The following is a 27058-nucleotide window of genomic DNA, read 5'->3' on the forward strand; positions in this document are numbered from 1 at the left end:
GTCGTATCCTCGACTGACGATAATGAGCCTTGTTCATCGAATGACGCCCTTATTCGTGTCTCAAGGAAAACAAGACGCAACAACCAGCAGGCTAGTGTTAACCAAGCTTACCCCCCGACCACGAAGCCAATCCATCACTCTAAGGTAACAAGAATGATGTTTTTCTTTTCGCAGCGAACTGGACGTCCTTGTAGGAGATTCCTACACCATCAAGACTGCGCTGTTCAGTGCAACACCTAGGATACCTATGGGCAGGGGGCTCGGCATTTTCTAGAGAAAGGATCATTATTTCACCATCACTAGCTCCCCGAGGACCGACCGTACAGAATCGTAACATACAACATGGAGTTTCATCGGAGGACATCATCGCATGCCTACAGAAAGAAGGCCATAGCGTTGTACGTGTGTATACTCTACGCAATAAGTCGACCTCATTCCCTCTTAATATGAGGTTTATTGCTCTCAAGAAAGCGAAACATAACAAGCTTGTTAAGAATATTTTTGTCGTTTGCAAGCGCTATGTCGAGTGACATGGGAGAAACCACGTAGGCAACTCGAGCCTGTACAAAGCCATAGATGTCAATGCTATTGTCATACCAAAACGTATTTTTCTCGGCATTTTATTTGCAGAGAATGTGTAGGCTCAAGCAATATGATGCCAGACGCTGCTATCACTGTGAAAAGCCCCATGCAGCTAACTTTAAAGGTTGCATTAAATACCTAAAAGAAGCTTATACTCGTAAGCATCATTTGAAGACCAACGAACCCACCGCTTCTGGCCCTATAAACGGATCCCCTGCCCATGGCGCTGGATTGCCGTCTGTTGTCAGAGGCATTCAGCCTGCTGTTCGACCAATTCATTCGCCTGCCGCTACTGCTTCTAATGTAACTACCAACCTGGACTCCAAGCTGGAAGTTCTTTTTTATAGGCTTGACAGAATAATGTCAGTATTGACAGTAATGTCGTTAGTGGAAACGTTGATGCAACTACGTCTCCAGACCCGCCCTTCGCCCTATGCATTTAATAATGGGTCTTCATAAGATAGCAGCTTGGAATTCAAATGGGTCCTCCTCGAAGACCAATGAGATCCTCGCTTTTATTGAGCTTCACGACATAGACATCCTCCTGTTGTCAGAAACCCACTTCTCCTCCCTGTCCAATTTCAGGGTCTATGGCTTTACCCTACATACTGCCAACCATCCGGATGACAGACAACACGGAGGTGCGGCAATCCTTGTTAGGTCAAATATCTCTCATCAACCATTCGGCACTCTATTGCAAAATCATATCCAGGTAGTAACTTCAATGTTACAGTAGACAGTAGAGTAGTATAGCAGAGACTCTCGGTCAAGCCTGGATCACATTCACGCAGGGGTTCCACAGGGAAGTGTGCTTGGACCCTTCCTGTATACCCTGTACACTGCTGACATGCCAACTCCCGTCAACAACACCGACGAAGCTTGCGTCGTACTCATCCTTGCAATCCGCTTCCAATGCAGTTCAGGAATGGCTGCATGCAATCGGGCGATGGACTGCCAAATGGAACATAGCCATTAACTGCACTAAGTCGGCCTGTGTCACATTTACCCTGCGAGCTCAAACCTGCCAAGGTCTTCTCTTCGACGGAAATACCATTGACTACGTCTCATCCCACTGCTACCACGGAGTTCATTGAACTGATTGAACAGCTTCAAAAACATTTACAACAATCTCAAAGAACTGGATTTTAATGAAATTAAAAGTAATTTGAGTTTAAAATTTGATGAAATTGGCGAACTTTTAAATACACTCCCTCGGGGGGAGATTTTAAAGCCCGGCTCTTAAATGCATCCGCACTCAACAGTGATGGGGCCGAAATCAATTCAGATCGAAGAAACGAATTTACATGTTTGGAGTTTTGGCCAATTTCGTAGCAATATGATGAAATTGAGCGCTTTTTAAAAATATCAAATTGGAATATAAAAAAAAACTGAAATTGAAAAACAACTGAATCTAATGTGCATTTTAAATAATAAAATTGTTCATTTACATACATCATATTAAGTCAAATGACTTCATAAATATACTAAATAATTAATGCAAATACAAAGGAAATTATTATAACTACTGTAATTTGAAACAAAAATTTTCCAAAAAGAAGACATTACATTGAGAAATAAATATTTCATAAAAATAATACGTAGTAGAAAATAAAAATTAATAAATTGAATAAAAATATGAAAACTGTTTATTGCAAAAGTCATATCTGGAGGCACGAAGTGCGGACGGACACAAGCACTCAACAATCACTGCCTTATTAATTTTTCTTACGTCGCAAGCTGAATACTCTAATGACAAGTATTCTAATATAAAGTCATTTTCGAAATTTATTTTGTGATGTATACAGATTCGGCTATTACTATTTCTAAGCTTTATTTAAATAATAATAACGTTAAGGCAATGCAAAACAAGAATTTTTCGCATGGTGCCCATTGATAAAAAATAATATATATTTAAAGTCAACGAACTTCTAAGGTGAAGACCATATTTTGTCAATTACATACAGTTGTCTGCTATCACTGTATGCGTAGAAAATAGCTGTTTGTTGTAGCGCGCTCCGCTCTTTCTCTCTCGAACAAAAACTAGAGAGAGCCTGGAGCCACCTCTAGAGCCACGGCCAAAAAATCGCATGGCGTTACGCATCTTGTTATTCTATGGTCTTTGCCTACACTCAATAGCAAAAGACTGCGTACTCACTTACCATTTTAAAATGAAAATTATGTACACAAATGGTTTGGTCAGTTATGCATATAATTAACCCATTTTTTAAACCGAACTCTCATTTATTGTCTTGGTGTTTTTATATTACAATTAATTAACCATTTTTAATTAATTATATATCGGTGGAAACACGTGTTCACACTTATCAAAGTATTCTGATCGATAGCAATAGAAATGTAGATTTCGCAAATGTGCCCTGCACCAAATATAAATTTATCAGGTTTTTTCTGTTTGTGTGTGTGGTCAATCTGATTTAATTAAATTGAAAAGTCGAATTAATTTGTAAGTACCAAACCATATATATATATATATAACGTTTTTCAAAATGACTTGCGCTGGGACTTCGGAGGTAAAATTTAAAAATGAAATATGAAAATGATTTTATTGGTATGGTTCCTTTTAGTTAGAATTCCAATGTAAAACTGATTTTAGAAAATGTACAAATTTTTTACATTATAATTATGAAAATGGCTTGTATCGCGACGCGTGCAGCCAAAATGGACGAAAATGGTTAAAAACTGGCCTGGTCTATACGTTGCCAGGATGCATCTTTTGTTTAATTAATTTGGATTGGTCAACGCTTTTATGCTGACGAATAGTTTCACAAGCTTGGACCCTTTGTATAAAAGTTTGAAGATTGTGTATAGTTGCTGTAAGGGGTTGTGAAGGTCTTACAACTAAGCTGCCGTCGATCGTGAGAAAGATTTATGGCGCCTGAGGAGTTTAAATGTTTATCATTTAGAACAATCTTAATGAAATTTAAAGTAATTTGAGTTAAAAATTTGATGAAATTGCCGTAACTTTTAAATCCCCTCCCTCAGGGGTAGATTTTAAAGCACGGCTCTCTAAACTGCCAAAATTCGGTAAATGTTGTGCAAATTGGTAAGATTTGTATTTTATGTTAACTAAGCTCATCAAAATTTTGCATTTTTATTAATATTTTTGAACATATGGATTGAAACAACAAAATCATAAATTCTGATGATCACTTGTTATGAGAAAACAGTAACAATATTTATCATAACTTAAAACTTACTTAATTATTCTTATTAATATTTTAATTGATAATTTAATATTTTAACATTAATTAACAACATTTTATTTAAAATTCAAACTTACCATGAAAAAGTGTACACGAAAAAGTCAGCACAGCTCTTTTAAGGTGCATGGAATGTTAATGTGCACTTATTAGGTTTTTTTTTGCATTGGCCAATTTAAATTGGCCACTAAAATTGGTATTATTGCCAAATGGAACCAAAATGATCTTGAATTCCTTACAGTACGAAATATTCAGACTTTACTGATGTTTTATCGGTGGAAACTCGTGTTTACGTTGATCAAAGTATTGTGATCGATAACAATATAAATGTAAATTTTGCAAATGTGCCCTGCTCCAGATATAAAGTGATCAGATATATTCTTTTTATGTGGTAAATAAGATTAAAAAAAGTGAACAGTCGAATTAATTTGTAAGTACTACCACACATATAGACCATATGTATATATTACGTTTTTTTAAAAATGATTTGCGCTGGCATTTTTGATTGCGTTTTGCTGTTCGCTCTGCAATTAGGTCTACACTATTTATGCATACAACCAAACTTTCGCTTCGGATATAAAATAAAAGAAACGATTTTTCTTTATTAAAATGTATTTAAGCTTAGTTTTATTCGTAAGGTTCCATCAGAAAAACCATTCAGGGTAGTGATCAAAGGAATCCATGCTAGTGTTCCTCGTTCACAGATGGAACAAGTATTGAATGATCACGGCAATGAGGTCCTTAAAAGACAGACTGGAAAAACATTCAGGTTCACGACGATTATAACGCATTCCTTTTACAAATCATAAATTAGCCATGGAACGTGAAATTCAGCTAAGCATAGTTCTGCACCGCGGCTACTCCAGCTGGGAATGCAACCGCGCAGAGCAGAGAAAGCTAAAAATAAAGGCAAGGTCTAGGCTACCGTCGTTTACAAATCCGCAATACACAATCAACGTGCTCCAAGCGTCTGTTTTTAGCTGAGGCATTAAGAACAAACATCTTATACGCTAATATAGCTCGACGTAACACGTGTCAATCTAGGGCTCATGCAGGCTGGAGATAAACCAACGTCTAACTGGTCCAAATGCTGACACAATGTATTTAAACCCCATTTGGAACAATTGAGTGCTGTCTATATGCAAATCTAGGATGCGGTGCATATTGACAATGCTACCATCCTTTTCATGAGTAAAATAAATGAAGAAGCTCTGCTTGCTGCACCGAGAACTCCGCACGAAGTAGAGGCCCACAGACCACAGACCAGCGGATTTAAAGTTACTTGCCAACTGCTCGAAGAAAGCAGATACAAATATACAACTTCCTGAATAACTTGGGTACAGACGCGAGCTTAAATTACTCACTGTGGCGAATAACGAAACTTCAAAGCTCAGCCCCCCTCTAAATCCGCTATAAAAATCCCTTCGGTTGCTGGTGCCTCACTTACGTGGAAAAAGCTGAAGTGTCAGCTAACAACCTTGACCAGCGTTTGACACCCTTTAACTATGCTTCGGAAAGTCTTGTCTCGACAGATAACAGCTGCCTCTGTCAGAGCAGAGAAAGATAAAAAAAAATAAAGGCAAGGCGAGTAGAATAGCCGTATGAACGTCGAGATCTCAGGAACTATAAAAGATAAAAGGTTGAGACTCAGCATACAGATTCTAGAGACAAAGACGCATTGCAAGAATGATGAAATTTCGCGTTTGCTTTTACACATAGCTGAGTAACGAGATAGTCTGGAAACCTGACTGTAGCATTCTCTTGTTTTTAGTGGAATTGTTGGCTAGTGCCATGGGTAATAAAAGATTTAACGGATAGTATAAAAAAGCTATACAAGTTGGCAACAATTGGTGATTTAGCAGACAGAATTCACCACCAGGCAACTATTCACGACTAGAAACGTCAAATTATTACTATTATTGCAGATCATACAAAAAGCATTACACATAAAAAAGGATACACCAGAATTATACATGTAAGCTAAGCTGAGATACTTTATTTTATAGTATTGATATTATATTTAAGAATGTAAGTTACACAGTTATTAGACTGTTTCGGCTTTCTTTTAGACAACTGTCGGCTTTACTAAGCTCTTGCGGCTGTCTCTGCTGAATTCCACACTCGGTGTGTTAAGCATTTTCTGTTCTCTCTGGCCGCTCTGCTTTTTATTCTGTTGCTCTGCTCTTTTCGATCGCTTTTCCTGCTGTTCTGCTTTATTTATGATCTACATTTACTGCTTCTCTTGTACAGTTGCGGTAACAATAATAGCACCATAAGCACATTTCGTGTTTGCCCCAGCGTTTCTCTATTTTCTGACATTTTTTCATCATTTTTTTCACTAATCTTAAATACTACAATGATTTTCAATCGAAATAATAAAATTGGTAACAGATCTAATGGAAATTTTAAAAATAATTGGTAAAACAAAAAAAAAACCTCAAAATTTAGGCGGTAACAAAAATAGCACTGTTTCTCGTATTTTGCTAAAACTAAATAAAAAAATAAAATAGTTCAACAAATGGATTACAGCTGTGTAAAAAAAATAGCAGAGCGATGGAAACTAAGAAACATAAATGTATTTCTCCCTTGTCCCATGTCCCTTTTTGGAATCCACTTTTTTTTCCACTTATTTTTGTAAAATGGTATGTATAGATATAGAAAAACAGAATCCCGTCAGTTTTTCATGTTATCCTTTTTTTATTTACATTCTTGAGCAAATTCACCACTTTTAGGCTGTTCATAAGAATAGCAGTCTCTGGTTTTGTCCATCGTAAAGTCTCGAAATGATCAATATTTTCTAAAAAGTGAGTTTGGTTAAGATAATTCGTATATTTTAAAGGGCAATAAATTAAAAAAAAATTTAAAAAAATTTTATTTTAGTGGGTAGAGGACACCACTGCTCCCAGGAGAAAAGAATGTTAATTTTAATGCTTAGAAAGGAAGGAAAAACATATAAGGACATTCAAAAAACCCTTGAATGTTCTGCCAAAATGGTATCCAATGCCATTAAATATGAATGGAAGCCCGAAAACCGTGGTACCATACTTAACACCACAGATATAGAGGATGGGCGCATAGTTCATTACAGCAAAGTCTATCCTTTTGCATCCTTTGGGGACATAAAGTCTGAGCTGAACTTGGGAAAAAGCGACGTTACTATTCAGAGATGACTACTGAATCAAAATTTAAGTGCGAGGAGTCCACAAAAGGATCCCCTACTTAGCCCTAGGCATATTAAGGCAAGGTTAAGCTTCCCTAAAACCTACCTACCAGTCTCCAAATGGCATAATATCCTTTGGATTGATGGGTCAAAAATAGTGCTATTTGGTAGAACTGGTTCACTACAGTATATCTGATGACCTCCAAACACGGAGTACCACCCAAAACACCCACTGATGCCTTTCAATCATGGTGGAGCTAAAATCCTGGTATGGGCTTGTTTTTTCTACAATGGTATGAGTTCATACCATATGATTTATGGTATAATAGACCAAAACGAATATGCAAATATACTTAGTGATGTCTTACTGTCATATTCTGAATATAATATGCCCTTAAAATAGACATTCCAACAGGATAATGATACGAACCACAGAAGCAAATCGGCTAAGAATAAGAGTCCACCAAGTCCTGGTACCGTTTTTGAGGAATTTTGCTCCATGAATCCTTGATCCTGGATCCCCCATGAATCCAAAGTTCTTCGATATTGTTGGGTTTGGCTTCAGAAACCTTTTTTTCACGTCCGCACAAAGTTTTTCGATTGGATTCAAGTCGGGTTACTGAGCAGGCCATTTCATTACTCGGATCGATTTCTGTTCAAACCACTTTCGAGCCTTCTTCCTCGTGTGTTTTGGGTCGTTATCCTGTTGAAATGTCCAAAAAAAACGGCATTTCATCCTCGGCATATGGCGCCATCACATTTTCCGGGATATCTGTGTAAATGTGCTGATCCATGATGCCTTGAATCATATGAATCGGATCTACTCCATAGTATGAAAAGCACGCCCATACCATGATGTTGGATCCCCAGTGCTTTACCGTCTTAAAGGTGAAGCTAGGATTATTTTCAGTTCGTGGTGGACGCGGAACATAAGACCGACAGCCTTTCCAACCAAAAAACACAATTTTGCTCTCATCTGACCAGAAAAATGTGGCGCCACTTCTCCACAGGCCAGTCCTTGGGTATCTTGGCATATTCGATTCGCTTTGCCACATGCTTCGCAGTCAGAAGCGGGACTTTTCTGGGTTGTTTTGTCTTAAGTGTTTTCAAACTGTTTCCACGCTTGCAGCTATCTGGAGCTCCTTCTTCAGTTCCGTCGCCGGCTTAAAAGGCTCCTTCTTGCTTTGCCGAACCAAGCGGTTGATCTCCACGTTGGACATTAAGGGGTTTCTTCCACGTGTTTCGTTCTTTTCGACAAACAGTAATGCATTGCGGATCATATTGTTTGAAAAACCAACAAACCGTCCCATTTTAGCGTAGGTTTTAGCTTCAGAGATCATGTTTTTAATCAAATTCCTTATCTCGACGGTAAAATGCTTTCCCCGACCCATAACTAGAGAATTTGGGTCTTCTTTCGAAAAAAATTCAATTAAAACCATTAATGCAACTCCTTTTCTTAAAATTTGTCGAAAAAAAACTCAAAGCAATCACTCCTATTAATTTTATTCAGCAAAAACGTGGTCAGTGCTATTTTTGTTACCGCCTCATTTAGCGCCCTTTTGCAGAAAGTGCCCAAAAACAAAAAGAACCGTTACATTGAGAGACAACAAATTTATTGCATAAAGAGACAACATGTACCATATGTGGTTTTATTATTTATTATTCATGCAATCGGACTTTAAAAAAAAAAAACATTCAATACCTTTTTTTAGGAAATCAACTTTCCACATGCAGTAGTGCTATTCTTTTAACCGCAGTTGTATCTTTTTTTGCTCAGATCCTGCGTTTCTTCCGTGATTGCAATACTCTCTTACGTACATACATATTCTGATTATCAAATTACTTGAGCCCACTACTTTCTATTAGATGTTATTGATATTGTCGGATCACTATTTTTGTTTGCTTGCTATACGAGTCTATTTCGTTGTTTTTTTATTGTCACTGCTCATTTAAGTTACGTGAGCTTTGCCTTCCACGGTGTAGATTGTAGATCAATCAAGATTGTACACAATCCTTTCCAATATATTAGTGATGGTCACGATTCCGCTGCACTGACCGCTTGTGGGTCTTCACTAACTTCAAAACTGCCAGAACCACCAACAACCGCCAACGGCAATGAAATTAAGGGTATGTTGCATGACTAGGATCTCGTCCTTGTGGTCGATTACATCCACGGTGTTGATCACATTGGCCGTATTGTCAGAAGCCTTAGCCTCTTTGCCGCCCATCTTGTAAGTTCTTGTATCTTTCTTGTTCTCTCTCTGCTCTCGGAGCTCTTGATCAAGAGGTCGCGATTTTTTTTTTGAACCGGTGTCTCTAGCTCTAAGGATGGTCTCCTTAGCGGAATGGCTCCTTTAGGATACAGAGAATCGTCCTGAGAATGGTTTCTCCTCAAAGAGTCCCTTCTCGAAACTTTCTTTTCCTAAGAGGGTCCCCTCTCGGCACTGTCTTCTCCTAATGTGCTAAGGTCTTATTATAACGGCTTAGAGCTTTCTCTTCCACTCATAATGTGTTCTATGGGCCAAGTGTTTCCACTCAGGAGTAATATCACCTTTTCCCCTATTTTGGGAGTTAATAAACTACTGATGAACTACTCCATGTGAGCTATTGCGGCCGCTGGACTGGTCACTAGAATTTTATTTTGCAGTTTCTTTCTTGCAAGGTAGTTTCCCTCTGCTTCAGATTCTGTGGGGTTGATTTAGAATCGTGTGATCATAGACAGACGTTGTAAGTAACTTTATACAACATTTTTATAATATCAGTTCTCGGTCTATTCCTTCTAAAAATGTAAGTCCTCGGTTTAATTTTACCGTGCTTAATGCTGAGTGTTACAAGAACTATTTACAGTTCCATTTCGCACACTATCCGAAACAGTTTTAAAATTTCGTTAACACCAATTGCAAAACAATGTCTTATCCTTTTCGGTATTTTTGAAAACACTACGGTAACATTGGATAAGGCAATAGGCGAAATATTTGCCAAGTTTTTTCATACAACAAATTTTACTCTACCTCATTCCGAATAGCCTTACTCTTAAGCGATATTAAAGTCGAATTTAATATTTTGTCCAACTCAGCTCACTGCTTTACGATCTTCAGCGGGTTAAGCAGGCCTATTTTCCAGGTCCCGACAGAATCCCTGGCTGTGTGCTTAGATTCTGTGCGGAAGCCTTGTGCAAGCCTCTACAGAAACTGATTACCTTATCTCTGGAATCTTCGCAATTCCCCCATATATTATCCTCCCCATTAAAAAGGTAACAAATTGTATCCGAAAATTACAGAGGAATCTCCAGATTGTCGGCTGTACCTAAGTTTTTATACCCGTTACTCGTAGAGTAGTAGGGTAAACTAGATTCGTTGAGAAGTGTGTAACAGGTGCATATATTCTTGATCACTAGCCGAGTCAATCTGTCATGTCCTACTGTCCGTCCGTAAGTTGAGTTTAAGCATGTAAGTCTAGCGCAAGTGTGTGCGGTGTCAAGTTTATATGGTATATTCCAGTCAACTCTGCATAATCTCTTGGTGCGCTTCGTTACACAATATGTCATTCGACTTTGACCAATTCACAAATCGATATAAAAGTACTATATGTTGGAGTTGAAGAATATTTTTAATTTCCTTTGAAAAAAGCTAAAGATAAAATAGGTATTTAGGTAACGCCTTTACAGTGGAAGATTGTTTAACATTAAGGTACTCGGTCTGTGATACCCATAAATCGTGGAAAACTAACACTGAACATTATTTTTAATTGTGTGTTTCAGAGCATGTCTGGAAGAGGAAATTTGCTGAGCTTATTTAATAAAAATGCCCAAAATATGGAAAAATCAATTTCAAGTGAAGATCATGAAATCGACAGTGGCTTGGATTTTGATAATTCTGGATCAAGTGGAGATCGTTTACTGTCAGGCCATAATATTGAAACTGATCTTATAACCACTCTTCAAAATGTAAATATCTCGGTCGGCCGAGGACGTGCTAGGCTTATAGACACATTAAAAACGTATGACGATACATCAAATCAACTTATAACAACTGAAGCAAAAGAAAACAATACCGAAAAGACAAAGGGCACCGAATTAGAAGCAATTGCTTCACATAATGGATTATTTTTTCCCGATTTAATTTACGGATCTAAAGGTACAATCCAAAAAAAGATTATGCTTATATGTATATTTTTTTACAGGTAGAAGCACTTTGTCATTTTTCAATTAAGATAAATTAAATTTGATAAAACTTTAAACTGTATTAAAATAATATATGTATATATATATATATATATTTGCTGTTTTTTGTAGGCTTTACGTTTTTAGAATTGCCTTTCAAGTTTGTATAGTTCCTAAGATCCATGTTTACGGGACAGACATGCCCAGATCGACTAGGCTATTCATCCTGATCATGAGTATGTATACTTAATAGGGTCGAAAACGCTTAATTTGACCTTTCATGGTTTTTAACGGATCTAGTTTTTCCTCCTACTATACGAGTAACAGGTAAATTAATTACATTTCTTTTTGTTATTTCCAATTTTCTATTTCCTTTCCAATTTCTATCTATAGCCAAAAACATCTTGGCCACACCCACAATTTTTTCGTTTCATTTAAATTTTTTATTTACAAATTGCAAACTCATAGAGTAAAGAGGGTATACTAGATTCGTTGAAATATACATATGTAACAGTTAGAAGGAAGTAGTCGATCTGGATATGTTTCACGAATTAATAAAACTAGAGCGCTGATATTAGACATGCAGATTCTAGAGACATAGACGCAGCACAAATTTGCTGCAAAATGATGTTACGCCCACACTTTTGAAAAATGTTTTAATAATTTTTAATTTATTTCTATATACATTTCTAACGATTTTCTTAAAAATGTTTTTATTTTCTTTGTCTTGCCAATTTATACTATATACCAATAACACTTTGGCCACACCCTATCAAACGCCTTTAAACTTTTGAACAGTTTTTTAACTTTTTCTCATTTTATTTTCCAATATCTATTGTTGTGCCAGAAAAATGATGAAATTCTGAGTTGGCAGTTAACTTTCTGAGTAACGGGTATCTAATAGTTGTGGAACTCGCCTATAGCTTTTCCTTTTTTTTTAATTACATACTTGATTTACGATATCCTTATGCTGATTTTACACCCGCGCAGCTCTAGCTTATTGGCTCCCAGAGGGTACATGTTTATATTTTTTTCTATTCTTTATATGATTCTGTTTTTTTTCTATTCTTTATATGTGTATAACGAATTTATAATATCGATTTTTCAGGTTCATCTGTTGATATATACTGTAATTACTTAAAGCTAACGACGGATGAATCCAAGGGAGTTTATAATTACGAAGTGCGTTTTTTTCCTCCCATTGACTCGGTTCATTTAAGAATAAAATATTTAAATGATCATAAGGATAAACTCGGTGGAACCAAAACATTTGACGGAAATACTTTATATTTACCTATTTTGTTACCAAATAAGATGACCGTCTTTATTTCGAAGGTCGAAGATGCTGAATTGCAGATTCGAATTTTATACAAAAAAAAAGAGGATATGAGGAACTGCACGCAATTATATAATATTTTATTCGATAGAGTTATGAAAGTATTAAATTACGTTAAATTTGATCGCAAGCAGTATGATCCTTCGCGTCCAAAAATAATACCATTGGCAAAGTTAGAAGTTTGGCCTGGCTATGTTACAGCCGTTGACGAATACAAAGGTGGTTTAATGCTATGCTGCGACGTTTCGCATCGTATACTTTGCCAAAAAACTGTTCTAGAAATGCTGGTTGATCTTTATCAGCAAAATGTAGAGCATTACCAAGAATCAGCGAGAAAAATGTTGGTTGGAAATATTGTTTTAACTAGGTATAACAATCGTACATATAAAATAAATGATATTTGTTTTGATCAAAATCCAACATGTCAGTTTAAAATTAAAACTGGCTGGACAACTTACGTGGAATATTATAAACAATATCACAATATAATCATAAAGGACGTCAATCAACCATTGATTTATAGTATAAAGAAATCAAGAGGAATTCCAGCAGAAGGGGAACATATACAGTTTTCTTTAATTCCAGAATTGTGTTATCTTACTGGGCTGCGAGACGAAGTACGGTCAGATAACAAGCTTATGCGCGAGATTGCTACGTTTACAAGAGTTTCGCCAAATCAACGACAGATGGCGTTAAATAAGTTTTACGAAAATGTTTCGAAGACACCCGCCGCACAAGAAATTCTTAATAGCTGGGGTCTTTCATTAACGAATAATTCCAACAAGATAATTGGACGTCAAATGGACATAGAGCAGATATGTTTTTCAAAAACTAGTGTGTCGGCCGGAAGGTCCGCAGAGTTCTCTAAACATGCTGCGACCAATGAAATGTTGAAAGTAGTACACCTGAGTAAATGGATCATTATACATTTAAGAAATGATACGAAAGCTGCAGCTAACTTGCTGGATAACATGAAACAGGCATGTAAGTCACTTGGTATGAACATTTCTAACCCAACAATGATTTCGTTAGATCGTGACCGAATCGATGCGTACATTCAAGCACTGCGGCGAAATATAACAATAAATGATCAAATAGTCGTATGTATTTGTCATAACAGTAGAGACGATCGTTATGCTGCAATAAAAAAAATATGTTGCTCGGAAATACCTATACCATCACAGGTAAATTGTTTTAATTTGTATAATTATTTGATTTATGTGTAAGATAAATGAGCTGTAACTAATTTAAAGACGATGTTTACAGTATCAAAGGTTAGCCCTTAAAAGTTGTTATTAGTAAAATAAAGTGTATTTGATAATAAGGATCTAAATTCGGCAACCGAAGAATATTCACCATAGTATTACCCCGTAACTACAAATGGTAAATTTATGATAAACAAGAGAGAAAGCTATAGTCGAGCTCTCCACTATCAGATATCAGAATCCACCTTCGAATTTTCTCGGAAATATGGTGTTAACTAAAAAGCTTTTTTATTAATGCTTTTGAGCAATTAAAGGACGAGGTTTATTTTGCGATTTCGTACAATAAGTTTTATTGGGGTAACGAACGAGAATTGCATCGATGAGCTCGCAACTCGCTTCGGTCTTACTCTGACATCTTCCGAGCGATTAAAAATGAGTTGTGTATCGCTCGTTCTCGCCCAATATATATTGGGCTATATTCTCGCGCGCACTCTGCCGTCAGCCATAGATGCTCACGCAGCTGGCCTGCATAGATAACGATGATATTGCTGCACAGCTGAGGTGCAGTAAAGTTCAGCAGTGTCTTCATTATTAGGAATTGCTGGCGGCAGCGTGCTCAACATATGGTTTATATCAAATGTTGTAGAATATTAATATTAACATCTAATTCAATAGATGTTAAAGATGTTTTCATGTTTCAATAAATCAAGCAAAGAGTAAAAACTGATATTTGTCAAAGTGATATTTAGAAGTGAAGCTGTACTAAAGTGACGTTTGTTGCCAAATATTTTAAGAACACTATTAATGGCATTCATTTTCATTTTAAAAAGTTCACTTTACAATTGTTCTGGAATTGGAATGAGGAGATAAAAGCGTCAGTACTCTTTTCTTTCCAAAAACGAAGTGTTTTTTCTTTTCTTATTCCGTTCCATTCTTAGCTTATTACTTATGTATATTGGTGTGTCGGTTTCTGATCGTGCGAACGGGACACGAAGTAATGTCCGCAGGCACTTAATACGAAAGTAAGTAATGCATACATCGTGGTTAAAACCCTGCAGATTCGTCGGCGATAAAAAATCGCTATGAAATTTGCACAAGCACCGCTGAAAGAGCGCCAAATCATCGCTTTTAAGGCGCATTTTAACCTTTAAATCATCGGTGTATTCTTCGCTTTCTCACCGCTGTTTAATCAGTTAATCGCAACACACTTTTGACGAGAGAAATTGTTTTTTATTTTGCTTATTATTTAAATTATGCATTTAAATTATTAAATTACTAAATAAATTATGCATACATATAAATACAAAATTCGGGTCTAGGTCGTGTTGTTATTATTCGGATTTAGAGCACTTTCTTTTAAGTTGAGTTGGAATATGGGTCCAAATGTCCGATTAACATTAAAGTAAAATATATTAGTAGTGTATTACGAAAAATGTACCTTAAATTATGGCTTCTGCGATTAGAACGTGTTGTTGCTTGTATTACCTATTCCATTGCTTAAATTACATGGATTAATGAATTAAATTCTAGAATTCTTGTTCTCTTGCAATTTATTTATGTTCTTACAAGCTTTTTCTAATTTTCCCCAAATTCTATATATCAATATCTTCACTCTTTTTATTTATCCCTTCTAACCTATCTTCTAAACTATATATAACTCTGCCGTTGGAACTTGGATGTTGGTTAATTGATGATAATGCATTATTCAGGACCAGGATCATTAACCAGTGGGGATCCGTTAGCTAATTTTTTGTGCTTTATTCCCTTATTTAAGGAAATCTTGAAATCTCCCATGCCTTGCGATCCGAAATAATACATACAAAAAAGTCCTTCCAAGCTACTACTGGTTCCCTAGATTTTGTTTTTTTTTTTTTGGGGATACAGTCGTACGAGCTTCGTGAACGCGTCGATAATCAATAATATATGTTTATTTTACCTGCTTTTATAAACAGGTAAAATGGACTATGTGTACTACATCAAATGGAATGTGTTCCTTGGGAATGCTGTGAAGGAATCCCCCTCTTCTTTTCTAGACTCGGGACTAACTTTGGGAAACCAGTAGTTCTTTGAAATCACTTCTTTCATAATGTCTAGTCAAACGAGTCCTAATTGATCATGATAATTCAACAAAACATGACTTTCCATTCCACTCTGTACATAAAATAAGATAATTTCCTTATCCTCATTTCAATAAACTATTTTTAAAACCTTTTTTTCCTCTGCTTTCACATATAATTAGATTTTCCACAATTGAGTTACAATCGATCGTTAATATGTGTGTATTCCTATTAAGCGTATTAACGTGTAAGATGTAATTATAATCTTGCAGAAAGAGCACCCACCTGCCTAATCTTGGACTCAATTATATTTTATTTAATGCTAGGGTACAGTTTCTTCAGCATCGTAGATTTACCGTAGAAGAACAACACAAGCGCAAAGGTCCAGTCCAATGCACGAACTTTCAAGAATATGGCCATACAAGAGCATACTGCACATTGCGTCCAGTTTGTGTCATCTGTGGAGAGCTTCATGACTCTGCTCATTGCACGACAAATAAAAGCGATCCCAATACTAAAAAGTGCGGAAATTGTGGCGGTAACCACATCAAACTATAGAGGCTGTCCAATATACAAAGACCTCAAAAGCCGGCTTCACCCCCGAGTAACGACTGTACGCCTCCATAACGCACAGAATACACTTAAACCCTCAGAAATAAACCCAGACGTATTTTTCTCAACCGCAAAGAGATCCTCATTTGACCCGGGGATTACCTCACAAAATGTGACTTTCGCAAACGTCCTGAAAGCGGGACTTACTAGGCCTAGCACTACGACAACCACTCTACATACTGCCCAAATTGATCTAACACCGAATCCAACAACAAAGCAATATTGAAACCATGATGCATACTTTGCAGCAGCATATGATTGAATTCATGTCCTTCATGCGGACTACCATGCAATATCTTATGCGCAAGGAAAATCTCCTCATGCAGATGCTAATATCACAACGTTTCAAATAATCAATGGTTGCCCTACGAATATCATTGTGTAACGCCAAGGGCGTTTCACGGCATAAACTCAATCTGTTCATGACAATCAAATTGACGTCATGCTACTGTCGGAAACACATCTCACTGCTAAATACAACTTCAAAATAAGTGGTTTTTTGTTTTACGGAACAAATCATCCATACGGAAACAAACACCACCATTATAGCAAGTTTGCAACTAATTACATGCAGGCCACATCTATTAACGTACAACCAGGAAGCAGCAATTTTACCCTCGAATCGGTATACTGTCCCCCACGTTATAATGTATCCGAACAACAATTTCTGGACTTCTTTAACACTTTAGGGGACAATTTCATTGCTGCAGGTGACTACAACGCCAAACAGACCCACTGGGGGTCACGCCTCGTCACCCCTAAAGGAAAACAGTTATATAACGCCATAAATGTAAATAGAAAGCTTGACTACGTCTCTTCAGGCAGACCATCGTACTGGCCTACCGACCCGAACAAAATTCCTGATATGATCGATTTTGCAATCACCAAAAACATCCCTCGAAACCTCATTAGTGACGAATCCCTACCGGATCTATCATCTGACCACTCGCCAGTCCTCTTAATACTGAACGCCCTCCAATGCCCTGTGACTACAAAGCAGACTAGCAGATTAACATTAAAAAGAACAAACTGGATCAAGTACAGAAAATATATAAGCTCACATATCGCCCTGACGCCGATATTAACTCCGCAACAAATACTCTAGAGAGTGTCTTAGCTGCAGCTGCCCGCTTCTCTACACCAAAAATTGAGAGTGCACCTCGCAGCCCTAGGATGACAAACCTTGCCATCGAGCAGCTCGTTCTTGAAAAACGACGGATGCGACGGGAGTGGCAAGTCCATAGATCGCAATTCGCAAAGCAAAGACTAATAAATGCTTCACGTAAACTCTCCAATGCACTCACGCAAGAAGAGAAAAACGCCCAACGTCGCTATATAGAACAATTATCAACATACAGCAGTAAAAACTCACTAGGGAAAGCCAAGCCCATCCCAGTTTAACTACCCCGGCAGAAACTATTTCACATTTAAGGACCTTCGCTGGTGGATGGGTCCAAAGCGATAGAGAGAGAGCTACCTCATTCGCAACGCACCTTCAACCGTTGTATTACCGACGCTAAGAGACGACCACCAAACACTACATGAGTTAATCGAATTTCGAGCCAACGAAATAGCAAAAATTATAAAGGATCAACTAAATCCGAAAAAGTCCTCAGGATGTGATCCAATAACACCAAAGATGATTATTGAGCTTCAATACTGTGCTATATGCACGATCTCCCTGCTCTTTAACGCTATAAAAAAATCTCGGGTATTTTCCAGAGAGATGGAAAAAGTCGATCATAGTAATGATACCGAAGGCAGGAAAGGACCTTTCAGTTTCTTCATCATACAGGCCTATGAGCCTATTCTCTTGTCTTTCGAAACTCGACGAAAAATGTCTGATGACCCGGAACACCCCCTATCTGATGACACGTAACCTTACTCTAGCGTATTAGTTCGGCTTTCGAGAGAAACATGGAACCATTGAAAAATCAATCGAATAACTCCAGAAATACGAACTGCTTTCGAAAAACGCGAATATTGCACAAGAATATTTCTGGATGTCTCCCAGGCATTTGACAAGGTCTGGCTGGATGGTTTAATTTTTATAATCAAAGCAATGCTTCCCCAAAACACCCACAAACTCTCGAAGTCGTATCTCTATAACAGAGTCTTTGCTGTGAGATGTAACTCTGATATGTCCAATGACCACGGCCTAAACGCTGGAGTTCCCCAAGGCAGCGTACTTGGACCTACGCTATACGTCCTTTATACTGCAGATATACCCACAAGCAGAATGCTAACGACTTCTACATTTGCCGACGACACAGCGATTTTAAGTCGATCCAAATGTCCTCTTCAAGCAACAACTCAACTCTCTCGTCACTTAGTGGCTGTGGAGAAGTGGCTATCTGATTGGCGAATTAAAATAGACGAACAAAAATGTAAGCAAGTAACATTTACCCTCAACCGATCACTTTGAACAACACCGTACAGCAAACGAAGTTACTTATCTTGGAGTTAATCTCGACCGAAAGCTCACCTGGCGTAGGCACATCGAAGCCAAAAGAACGCATGTGAAGCTTAAGGCTAGTAGTGTCCATTGGCTTATCAACTCACGGTCATCCCTCAGTCTTGACCACAGGGTCTTAAAACCAATTTGGACATACGGCTTCCAATTATGGGGAAGTGCCAGCAGTAGCAACATTGATATCATGCAAAGGGCGCAGTTAAAGATACTGAGAACAATCACTGGGGCACCAAGGTATATCGGAAACGAAAATATCCAAACAGACCTTAAAATCATATCTGTCCGAGAGGAACTAACTTAACAAAAACAAAATTACATGAGCAAATTAACTTCACATCCTAATCATCTTGCGAGAAGTTTAACGCGGGCTTGCGACCGATTCCGTCTTCGCCGCAATGACCTTCCGACTCAACGCTAAGTATTAGGTCCGTTCTTCAAGAATACAGTTCAAAAGAATTCGATTTTTTTTGGCATAAAGTCTAAAAATTGGGATACGGACTTGAAACTTTGTACAATTTGTTGTTAAATCACAAATAGTTTGCGCCCAAAATTTGGAGTCTGTGCGACCACGCCCTCTCTTGCCTCCCATATTAACTACTGGTATGACTCAGGAGTCAACGAAATTTCATTTTTTTTTTTTTTTTTGTAAAAAGTGTACATTGTTGTTTTAAAAATATTCGCCCTCTTCTTCTTCTAGTTCTACATTATAAATTTCCGAACCTGAACTCAAATCAGAATGTGAATCCAATATTTTGTCTCATGGATCAGGTTTAAAATTAGACTGTATTTCCAAAAGACTTATTACTGCCTTCTGAAGTGGTTTTTTCTATTTTTTCTCTCGCTTTCTTTTAAACTAATTGTTGATAATAGTGGGTCCGAGGAATCAATCGCTCTGTGGAAAATATCACTCATCCTATTGATCCGACTATTTTTCCTTGCATCTGATAGTCGGTTCCTTTTGTAAAGTTTATTCCGGCCTTCACTCGCATTTTCAGTTTCCTTTTTAATCTTTCTCTTGCATTTTGGTAAGATAAGTTTCGGCGTCCCATTTGCTTGGGTGTCTTGCAGTTTTCAAAATCACTAACAAGAATTCTTATCTTAGACGCCATCCAATTGGGATCTTTGGAAGTAAATCGGTCTAGGTGTCTGTTACACTCGGGGAGTTTTAATTCAAAAAGTACTATTTTTTTGTCAACCGCTTCTGTCTTTTTCGATTCCAGATTATTGTTGTTGATTGCGGAATAAACGTAATCTGAAACATAACTTATTTGCCTATGGTTACGCCTCCAAATATCCAGGAGGTCGCTATGTCTGAACTCGAACTTGCCTAAATAAAATCAAATTTTTAAGAAAACGAGCAAAAATGGGAAAAATATATTACTTTACCGTCAAAGACAATAGTTAAAGGTACAAACTGAACTTTTTAACTTTTGTCAGAAATTATTAGAAAATTAGTTATACTCCACGAAACACAGGGGACACGTTAGAATTATCTTTTAAAATACACATAAATTGGATGTTACACAACACAAAAACAGTACAACTACACATATATTACCTACATACGTTAAAAACATCATACCTTGACATATATTTTCCATATTTTACTATAATTTATGGATGCGTATTAACGATCGTACCACGTCCAAAAGTAATCAAATAATTTGGCGGGAATTTCATTCTCTCAATCAGCTGTTTAACACTTCACCTTTAAAAGCTCATAAAAGAATTTAGTGAAGCTTTCGCTAAATTTTGTTTTTTGTTTTTATTTATATGATCAATTTTCTATTAGAAAATAATGGCTAATATATATATATTGACATAAAAATTTAGACTTAATGCCAATAAAAACGAATTCTAGACCATAGTGCAGTGCAGTGGAACACCAGATGATCCTTACTGCCACATGCGTACGCACATACCACGCAACTCCGGCGCCGTAGTGTGCTATGTGAAAAAATAATAACGAAATTCAACTTGACCTAGAGCGAACTTAGTTTTTCTTTTTAATGTGTTAATTAGGGTCCAATACTTGGTTGGATAGCCTTTGTTAGCCAGCACAGCCTTACACCTACGCAGTATTGAGTCCACCAGGTCCTGGGAACGTTTGGGGGCATCTTTTGCCCATCCTGCACAACTTGCCAAAGCCTTCGACGTCGGGGAGTTCTTCGACACATATCGTTTCTTTTTTCTCCTGGGAGCAGTGCTGTCCCACTCTTCCCACTAAAATATATATTTTTTTAATTTATTGCCTTTTTAATAAACTAAACTTACTTTTTAGAAAATATTGACCATTTCGGGACTTTGCGTTGGACAAAACCAGACACTGCTATTCTAATGAACAGCCCAAAAGTTGTGAATTTGCTCAAGAGAGTAAAGAAAAAAAGGATAGCACAAAAAAACTAACGAGTCTTCCTTTTTTTTTTCTATCTAAACATTCCATTTACATAAATAAGTGGAATAAAAAGTAGATCCCGAAAAGGGGCATGGAAAAATTCGGTTGTATTTCTTAGTTTCTGTTGCACTGCTATTTCACTGAACACAGCATTGTCGGTTGCAAAGTAGTGTCCGTAAGCAATCAATGTGCTAACGTATAAGATAGTGTGACTGTGTGTTGTATTAGTTAGTGTGGCTGCTTGTTACATTTTATAGTTCATGACATGATCAGACCGACTCAGCTAGTGATGACTATCTAGGATACGGTCGTAAGCTGATAATTCTGGGCATTAGACTATGGCTTTCCTATATTAAGTTCATACAATAGAATGCTTATGTATTTAAACTTGAAACATTATTTTTTAAAACTCCTAAATTTATTTTCAGGTTATAAATGCTAAAACTTTACTAAATGATTTGAAAATTCGTTCCGTTGTTCAAAAAATTGTTCTACAAATGAACTGTAAACTCGGAGGCTCATTATGGACGATTAAAATTCCATTTAAAAATGTGATGATTTGCGGAATAGACTCATATCATGACCCATCTAATCGGGGAAATTCTGTTGCAGGTAAGGATATTTAATCTTTCAATATCAATGTAACATATCTTCATAGAATTATTTATTGATTGCTATGTAACACGCGAAAAACCGATCCGATAAAATTAAACTGTTGGCACGTCTTTTTGTATCCGGACAAAGCTTTTAGGCGGTTCGTTAAAAGGAACTTAAAAGCTAACAATGTCATTGCATTAATTTTCAACATGCACACAAACACCCCTTTGCTGTTTAATTATCTCCATATCCCTAGCACCTCCATTAGCTGAGAGTATTTAATAGTCGTGGCTGGCAACTGTAGCGCTCCCTCATATTTTTTATCTGTATCTCACTCTTTCTGGTTAATTCAATGTCGTAGAATTACAAATTGTTCTTTACCAGCTTATGCAAATCGTTTTGGATAGTGGATTTAAGAAATGAGATCGCTATAGTCCAGCGCTCAGCTAAAATAAGTGTAATTTTTTTTTAAGCATTAATAAATCGATCCAGACTCCGTGGAAACCTCGGAATACACTTTATAGTATTATCGATTGGATGCGGTTCTAATTGCTGATGTGTCATGGCTTTCACGATTTTGTTGTGGGCTGTCAAGTCGAATTAGCATGCATTTTTAAAATAATTTCGAACGGCATGAAATTACCGTCATTGGTCTGCACGGTAAAGAAACATCGTTATTCCTCACCGGGCTTTGGAAGCATTATGATGGTAGATTTCTTCCATCGTTGTGGAATTGGACGAGATAGTCGTTATGGTATGTTCTGGTTGTAGTCGTCGCACTTCAGAACAAGACTTAGCTGCAATTCACTGAGGAATACCACATTTTCGACCGATAGATTTGAAATATATGAAACTCATTTTACAATTAAAACAGTTCACAAGTTCAAAGTTTGCCCATATGCGGCTAGAACTAGAAGAATACGACAAAGTATCTAAAAGGAAAAGACAATTTCGACGCAGATGCCGTGTCCAGGATAACAATATCGGAACTCAAAAACCCACAAATTTAAGTCTTGAAAGTCATGTCACGACCAGGCAACAAAGTAAACAAAAAATTTCCTGTGTAGGATAAAGAAAAAAGAATTAAAAGATAATGGAACAAAAAGTTCATAAGGAAAGACTAATCAAATGGACTGCATAAAAAATTAACAAAAAAAAAAAAACATTTTTTATTCATTTAAATAATATCAACCAAAACATTGTAACACTTTGTTTCAATTCGAATATAAACGTTGTTCTTCAGTTCAAGTGTTATATATATGCTCCTCGATTTTTCGTATGGTGTCCAGTTATACCCACATATATGATTATATAAGTATGTCCCAAAAACATATACACTGCGCGTTTCTTCTTATGTTCTGTATTTTGTCATTGCACGAAAATCGATCAATGTTATTGTTTTTGGTCACTGATATCCCCTCTCTAGTTGAGGATAAAAATGAGGTCCTGAGAAGAACCGTTAATTGAAAGGTAGGACATACAAATATTTTATGCTGTTAAATTGAAAAGTTTGGTTCAATTTTACGAAAAAATGGGAAGAGGAACGCTGCTATCCTGCAGGAAAAATCAGAAATCATAGCTTGCTATGAATGCGGGCTGTCTTTTCATAAAATTATAGAAAAAACCGGCAGACATCGCAAAACTATAGCAAATTTGATTAAAAACAAGTAAACTTATGGAAAAAACTATAAAGGTGGCAATAACATCGTCTTTAACGGGGCAGATCGAAGGTCCATACGTCGAACACCTTACAATTCTTACGATTCCTCCGCCAAAACTCGAAAAAAAAGTGGTGAAAACCCGAGAATGGTGATTAAGAAAGCCAAACATTTAAAACACGAAAAACTGAAAAAAAACCACCTCTTAATAAGTTCGAAAAAAAGCACGACACAGTTTTGCTTGAGCTTATATGACCTGGTCTAAAGAGTGGCATTATGTCGTATTTTCAGATGAGAAGAAATTTATCTAGAGGATCCAGACGGCTATATGTAGTCATTACTATCTTGATTTGCGTAAAGAGGAGCACATTTTAGATCGCTTACACAGTCGGTTTGGAGGTGTCATAGTATGGGGCGCAGTATCCTATTATGGCCCCTGTGAATTGCAGTTTTAAAGACAAAAATGAACGCGAAAGATTATAATTGTGTATTAAAACCTACTTTAAAAACGTTTTTGGAAATCTATAATGGCATTTTCAGCACGACAATGCCCCAATCCACAGTACACGTCCGTTAAAATCATGGAAATCATAAATGGCCACCATACTCCCAGGACCTTAATACAATAAAAAACTCGAGGCAATCGCGACGCTGGACCTGGCTCTATTAAACCAAGGAACCGGCACACGTTCAGGCTTGCCGGACTGGGCTCTGTGGTGGACCCCAACTCATGCGATGCTGCTGACAGCAACCCATGGGGAAGTGCCTACAAGGTGGTGGTCAATGACACAAGTACGAGGACTCCCGAGGTCCTTGACCCAGCGATGCTGCGCAGTGTAGCGGAACATCTGTTTCCTTTCATGGATCGGTTATGGCCCGCCGACCCAGCCGCAGAGGACCATGTCGAAGCTGACGCCACGGTCAGAAGCGAGGCGATCTTGGAGTTGGCAAAGCTACTGAAGGTCGGCATTCCGATCAGTGCATTTCGGCTAGCTCTCTACCTCCACGTGCCTCACTGAAGGCGTCTTTCCAAGTTCCTAGAAGATACAAAAACCAGGGAAGCCACCCGAGGAGCCTTCATGGTTCCGGCCGATATGCCCCATCGATGGAACTGGCAAGCTCTTGGAGAAATTGGTGAGCGTTCGGCTAGAGAGGGCGTATCTTTAGCGCCTTCAGAACAGTGTCCAAAGAGGCAGCACTGGTGATCGCTGGAATAATCGTCCAGGAGAACAAAGTGGTCTACAAGCAAACTCACTGTAGAGGCCTCTTCTCCAGTGCAAAGCGCAGCGCACCCTGGAAACGTGGTAGGTGGATCAGGTGGAGTAACAGGTGGAGCACCGGGCTAAAGGGTCGCTGGACGCAGCAGCTGATTCCCAACCTTGAGCCGTGGATAGAACGGAAGCATAGCGAAATAATGTTACATTGAACGCATCTGATAAGTGGGCACGGCTACCTGAAGCGCTTTGGACACGAGGAGGCGGATGAATGCCCATGGAAGTGGACGGTGGCGAAACCCCAGAGAAGTCCTTGAAATCAAAGGAGGATCAACTCATTTCCTATAAATTTAATTTCTAATTTAAAATATTTAAGTACACTTAATTTCAAAATGAATCGTAAAAACAGAAATTTCCGTAGCGGGCGCTACGATGAATCTATAAAAGACAAACTGCATACCATATAAACTTTTCATTTGTTTAAACAATTTTTTTTTCCACATCAAAGATTTTTATTCTCTGGGTTCTAACCTGGTGACGCGCAGTATAAGTAATGTTTCCCTGCGGCACGCTCCGAACGCTATCTAATTGTCAAATTATTCGAATCCTGCACTTGTTTTTCAATTTTGAATGTTATTTTGTTTTTGAGCCCATTTAAAAATAAATTGTTATTGTTGTTATTTTGTTTTTGTGTGCATTGTTATTATTAAAGTCGCGGGATGCTGGATACAATCCTTTTCAATGTATAGTCATGAACACAACTCCGCTGCACTCATACTCATTATATACCCGTTACTCGTAGAGTAAAAGGGTATGCTAGATTTGTTGAAAAGTATGTAACGTTGTTGAAAACGTATGTAAGCGTTTCCGACTATATAAAGTATATATATTCTTGGTCAGGATCAATAGCCAAGTCGATCTCACCACGTCCGTATGTCTGTATGAACGTTGAGATCTCAGGAAGTATACAAACTAGAAGGTCGAGTCTAAGCATAGAGATTATTCTCTCGATATTCCAAAAAGTTATGAAATTTCGCGTTCGCATATTCACGAGCTCTGAGTAACGGGTATCTGATATGCAGGTAACTAGTAACAATAGCATTCTCTCTTGTACTTATTTATATAAAGTATTAATCATTAAGCATTTAATTTAATTTAATCAAAGATAACACTGCTTAAAAGGCTTAGAGGCTTACACTTAAATATCAAAAATATACATTGATTGTAAAAAAGAAAAATATGAATAAATCTATAACAATCGATAAAATATGAAGAAAACATTGAAGCTGTGTTCCGTCAAACCTACCTTACTTTAATCCTGGGCGATGAGATCTCGCCTTTGGATCCTGGGTGGATTATAGATTAGACTGGCCCTTATAATATTTTTTCTTTTTGTTTTCTAAACCGCCGGGCAGAATTCATTTCTACTAGGGCCCAAAACAACCTACAAAAAATTTGGGGCCGATCGGATAATGTTTAATGGCCGCCAAATCGCCCAAAAAGTTGGAAAATTTGATTTATATGGAAAAATTTCTCATACGTAAACTTTTTATTTTGTCAAACTTCTTTAAAAATGGTTTATGTCTGAAACATTTTGTGTTTGATTAACACTGACACTACGGAGCCAGTTTCTCGAGGAAGTAAGGATTGTATAACCGAACGACTGCTCTTGATGATGCCAAAGTATTCGATAGAAAAGCTGTTCATATTTTGTAGGCAACTTCTGAAGCATTCGGAGTAGACCTAAAAAGTCTCATTTTAAATAGAAATTCAGTACGAAACGCAAGAAGAAAGAGAGCTTGCTCTTACAAGCACAATTTCAGTTTTCAATTTTGGCGAGAAAGTGAGTAAATCATTAAATCGAGTAATGTATGTTTTTTAAATATTCTTTTGTTTTAGGTCAGTAATGCACGTTCAATGGTCGTTCATTGGGATGGTAAACTAATGGATGATATTGTTGACACACAAAAAGTAGATCGCATTGCAGTTCTGGTTAGCTACAATGACATATCTAAATTTTTAAGTGCTACTATCATTGAACATTCTACTGGGGAAATTATTGCAAATGCTGTACCTGACGCTTTAACCAAGTTTAATCTAAATTAGGAGCGACCAAAGACACTAGAATAACAAGATGCGTAACGGCCATACATTCGTTTGGCACTATGCAGCCACTTTTTTGGTGAAGGCCAAATTTGCTCTCTTTCCGCTCGCTGACGCTGAGAGCGTAAGAAATCTAAAAACAGAATTTGCTTACTTGTGTGAGTAAAAACAAGAGACGAGAACGCGTGTGTGCGTGTTGTGCTAGACGTTTTAGTTTTTCTTCGCACGGCCAAAAAATCGCGTGCCAAAAATTTGTTGGCGTTACGCATCTTGTTATTCTAGTGTC

General features: G+C 37.4%; 2 protein-coding genes across 5 annotated transcripts in view; one reads left to right on the forward strand and one right to left on the reverse strand.

Annotated features, from left to right (window-relative positions):
- The window catches only part of LOC116800897, a 60759-nt gene extending 48628 nt beyond the window's left edge, over nt 1-12131 (reverse strand). The window contains exon 1 of one of the 2 annotated variants that reach the window (XM_032717336.1): nt 12072-12131. The gene's annotated coding sequence lies outside the window, so the exon portion shown is untranslated. Of the gene's footprint in view, nt 1-3880; nt 4064-12071 lie in introns of those variants that run through there. The other variant, XM_032717335.1, reaches the window with a different exon arrangement.
- The window catches only part of LOC116800896 (protein argonaute-3), a 66915-nt gene continuing 42873 nt past the window's right edge, over nt 3017-27058 (forward strand). The window contains exons 1-4 of one of the 3 annotated variants that reach the window (XM_032717331.1): nt 3017-3043; nt 10721-11096; nt 12231-13642; nt 21629-21812. In XM_032717331.1, the coding sequence (XP_032573222.1) occupies nt 10724-11096; nt 12231-13642; nt 21629-21812 (1969 nt within the window). In that variant the 5' untranslated portion in view covers nt 3017-3043; nt 10721-10723. Of the gene's footprint in view, nt 3044-4128; nt 4231-10720; nt 11097-12230; nt 13643-21628; nt 21813-27058 lie in introns of those variants that run through there. The other 2 variants (XM_032717332.1, XM_032717330.1) reach the window with 2 other exon arrangements.

This window comes from Drosophila sechellia, chromosome 3L, assembly GCF_004382195.2.
Source record: "Drosophila sechellia strain sech25 chromosome 3L, ASM438219v1, whole genome shotgun sequence".
Classification (NCBI taxonomy): domain Eukaryota; kingdom Metazoa; phylum Arthropoda; class Insecta; order Diptera; family Drosophilidae; genus Drosophila; species Drosophila sechellia.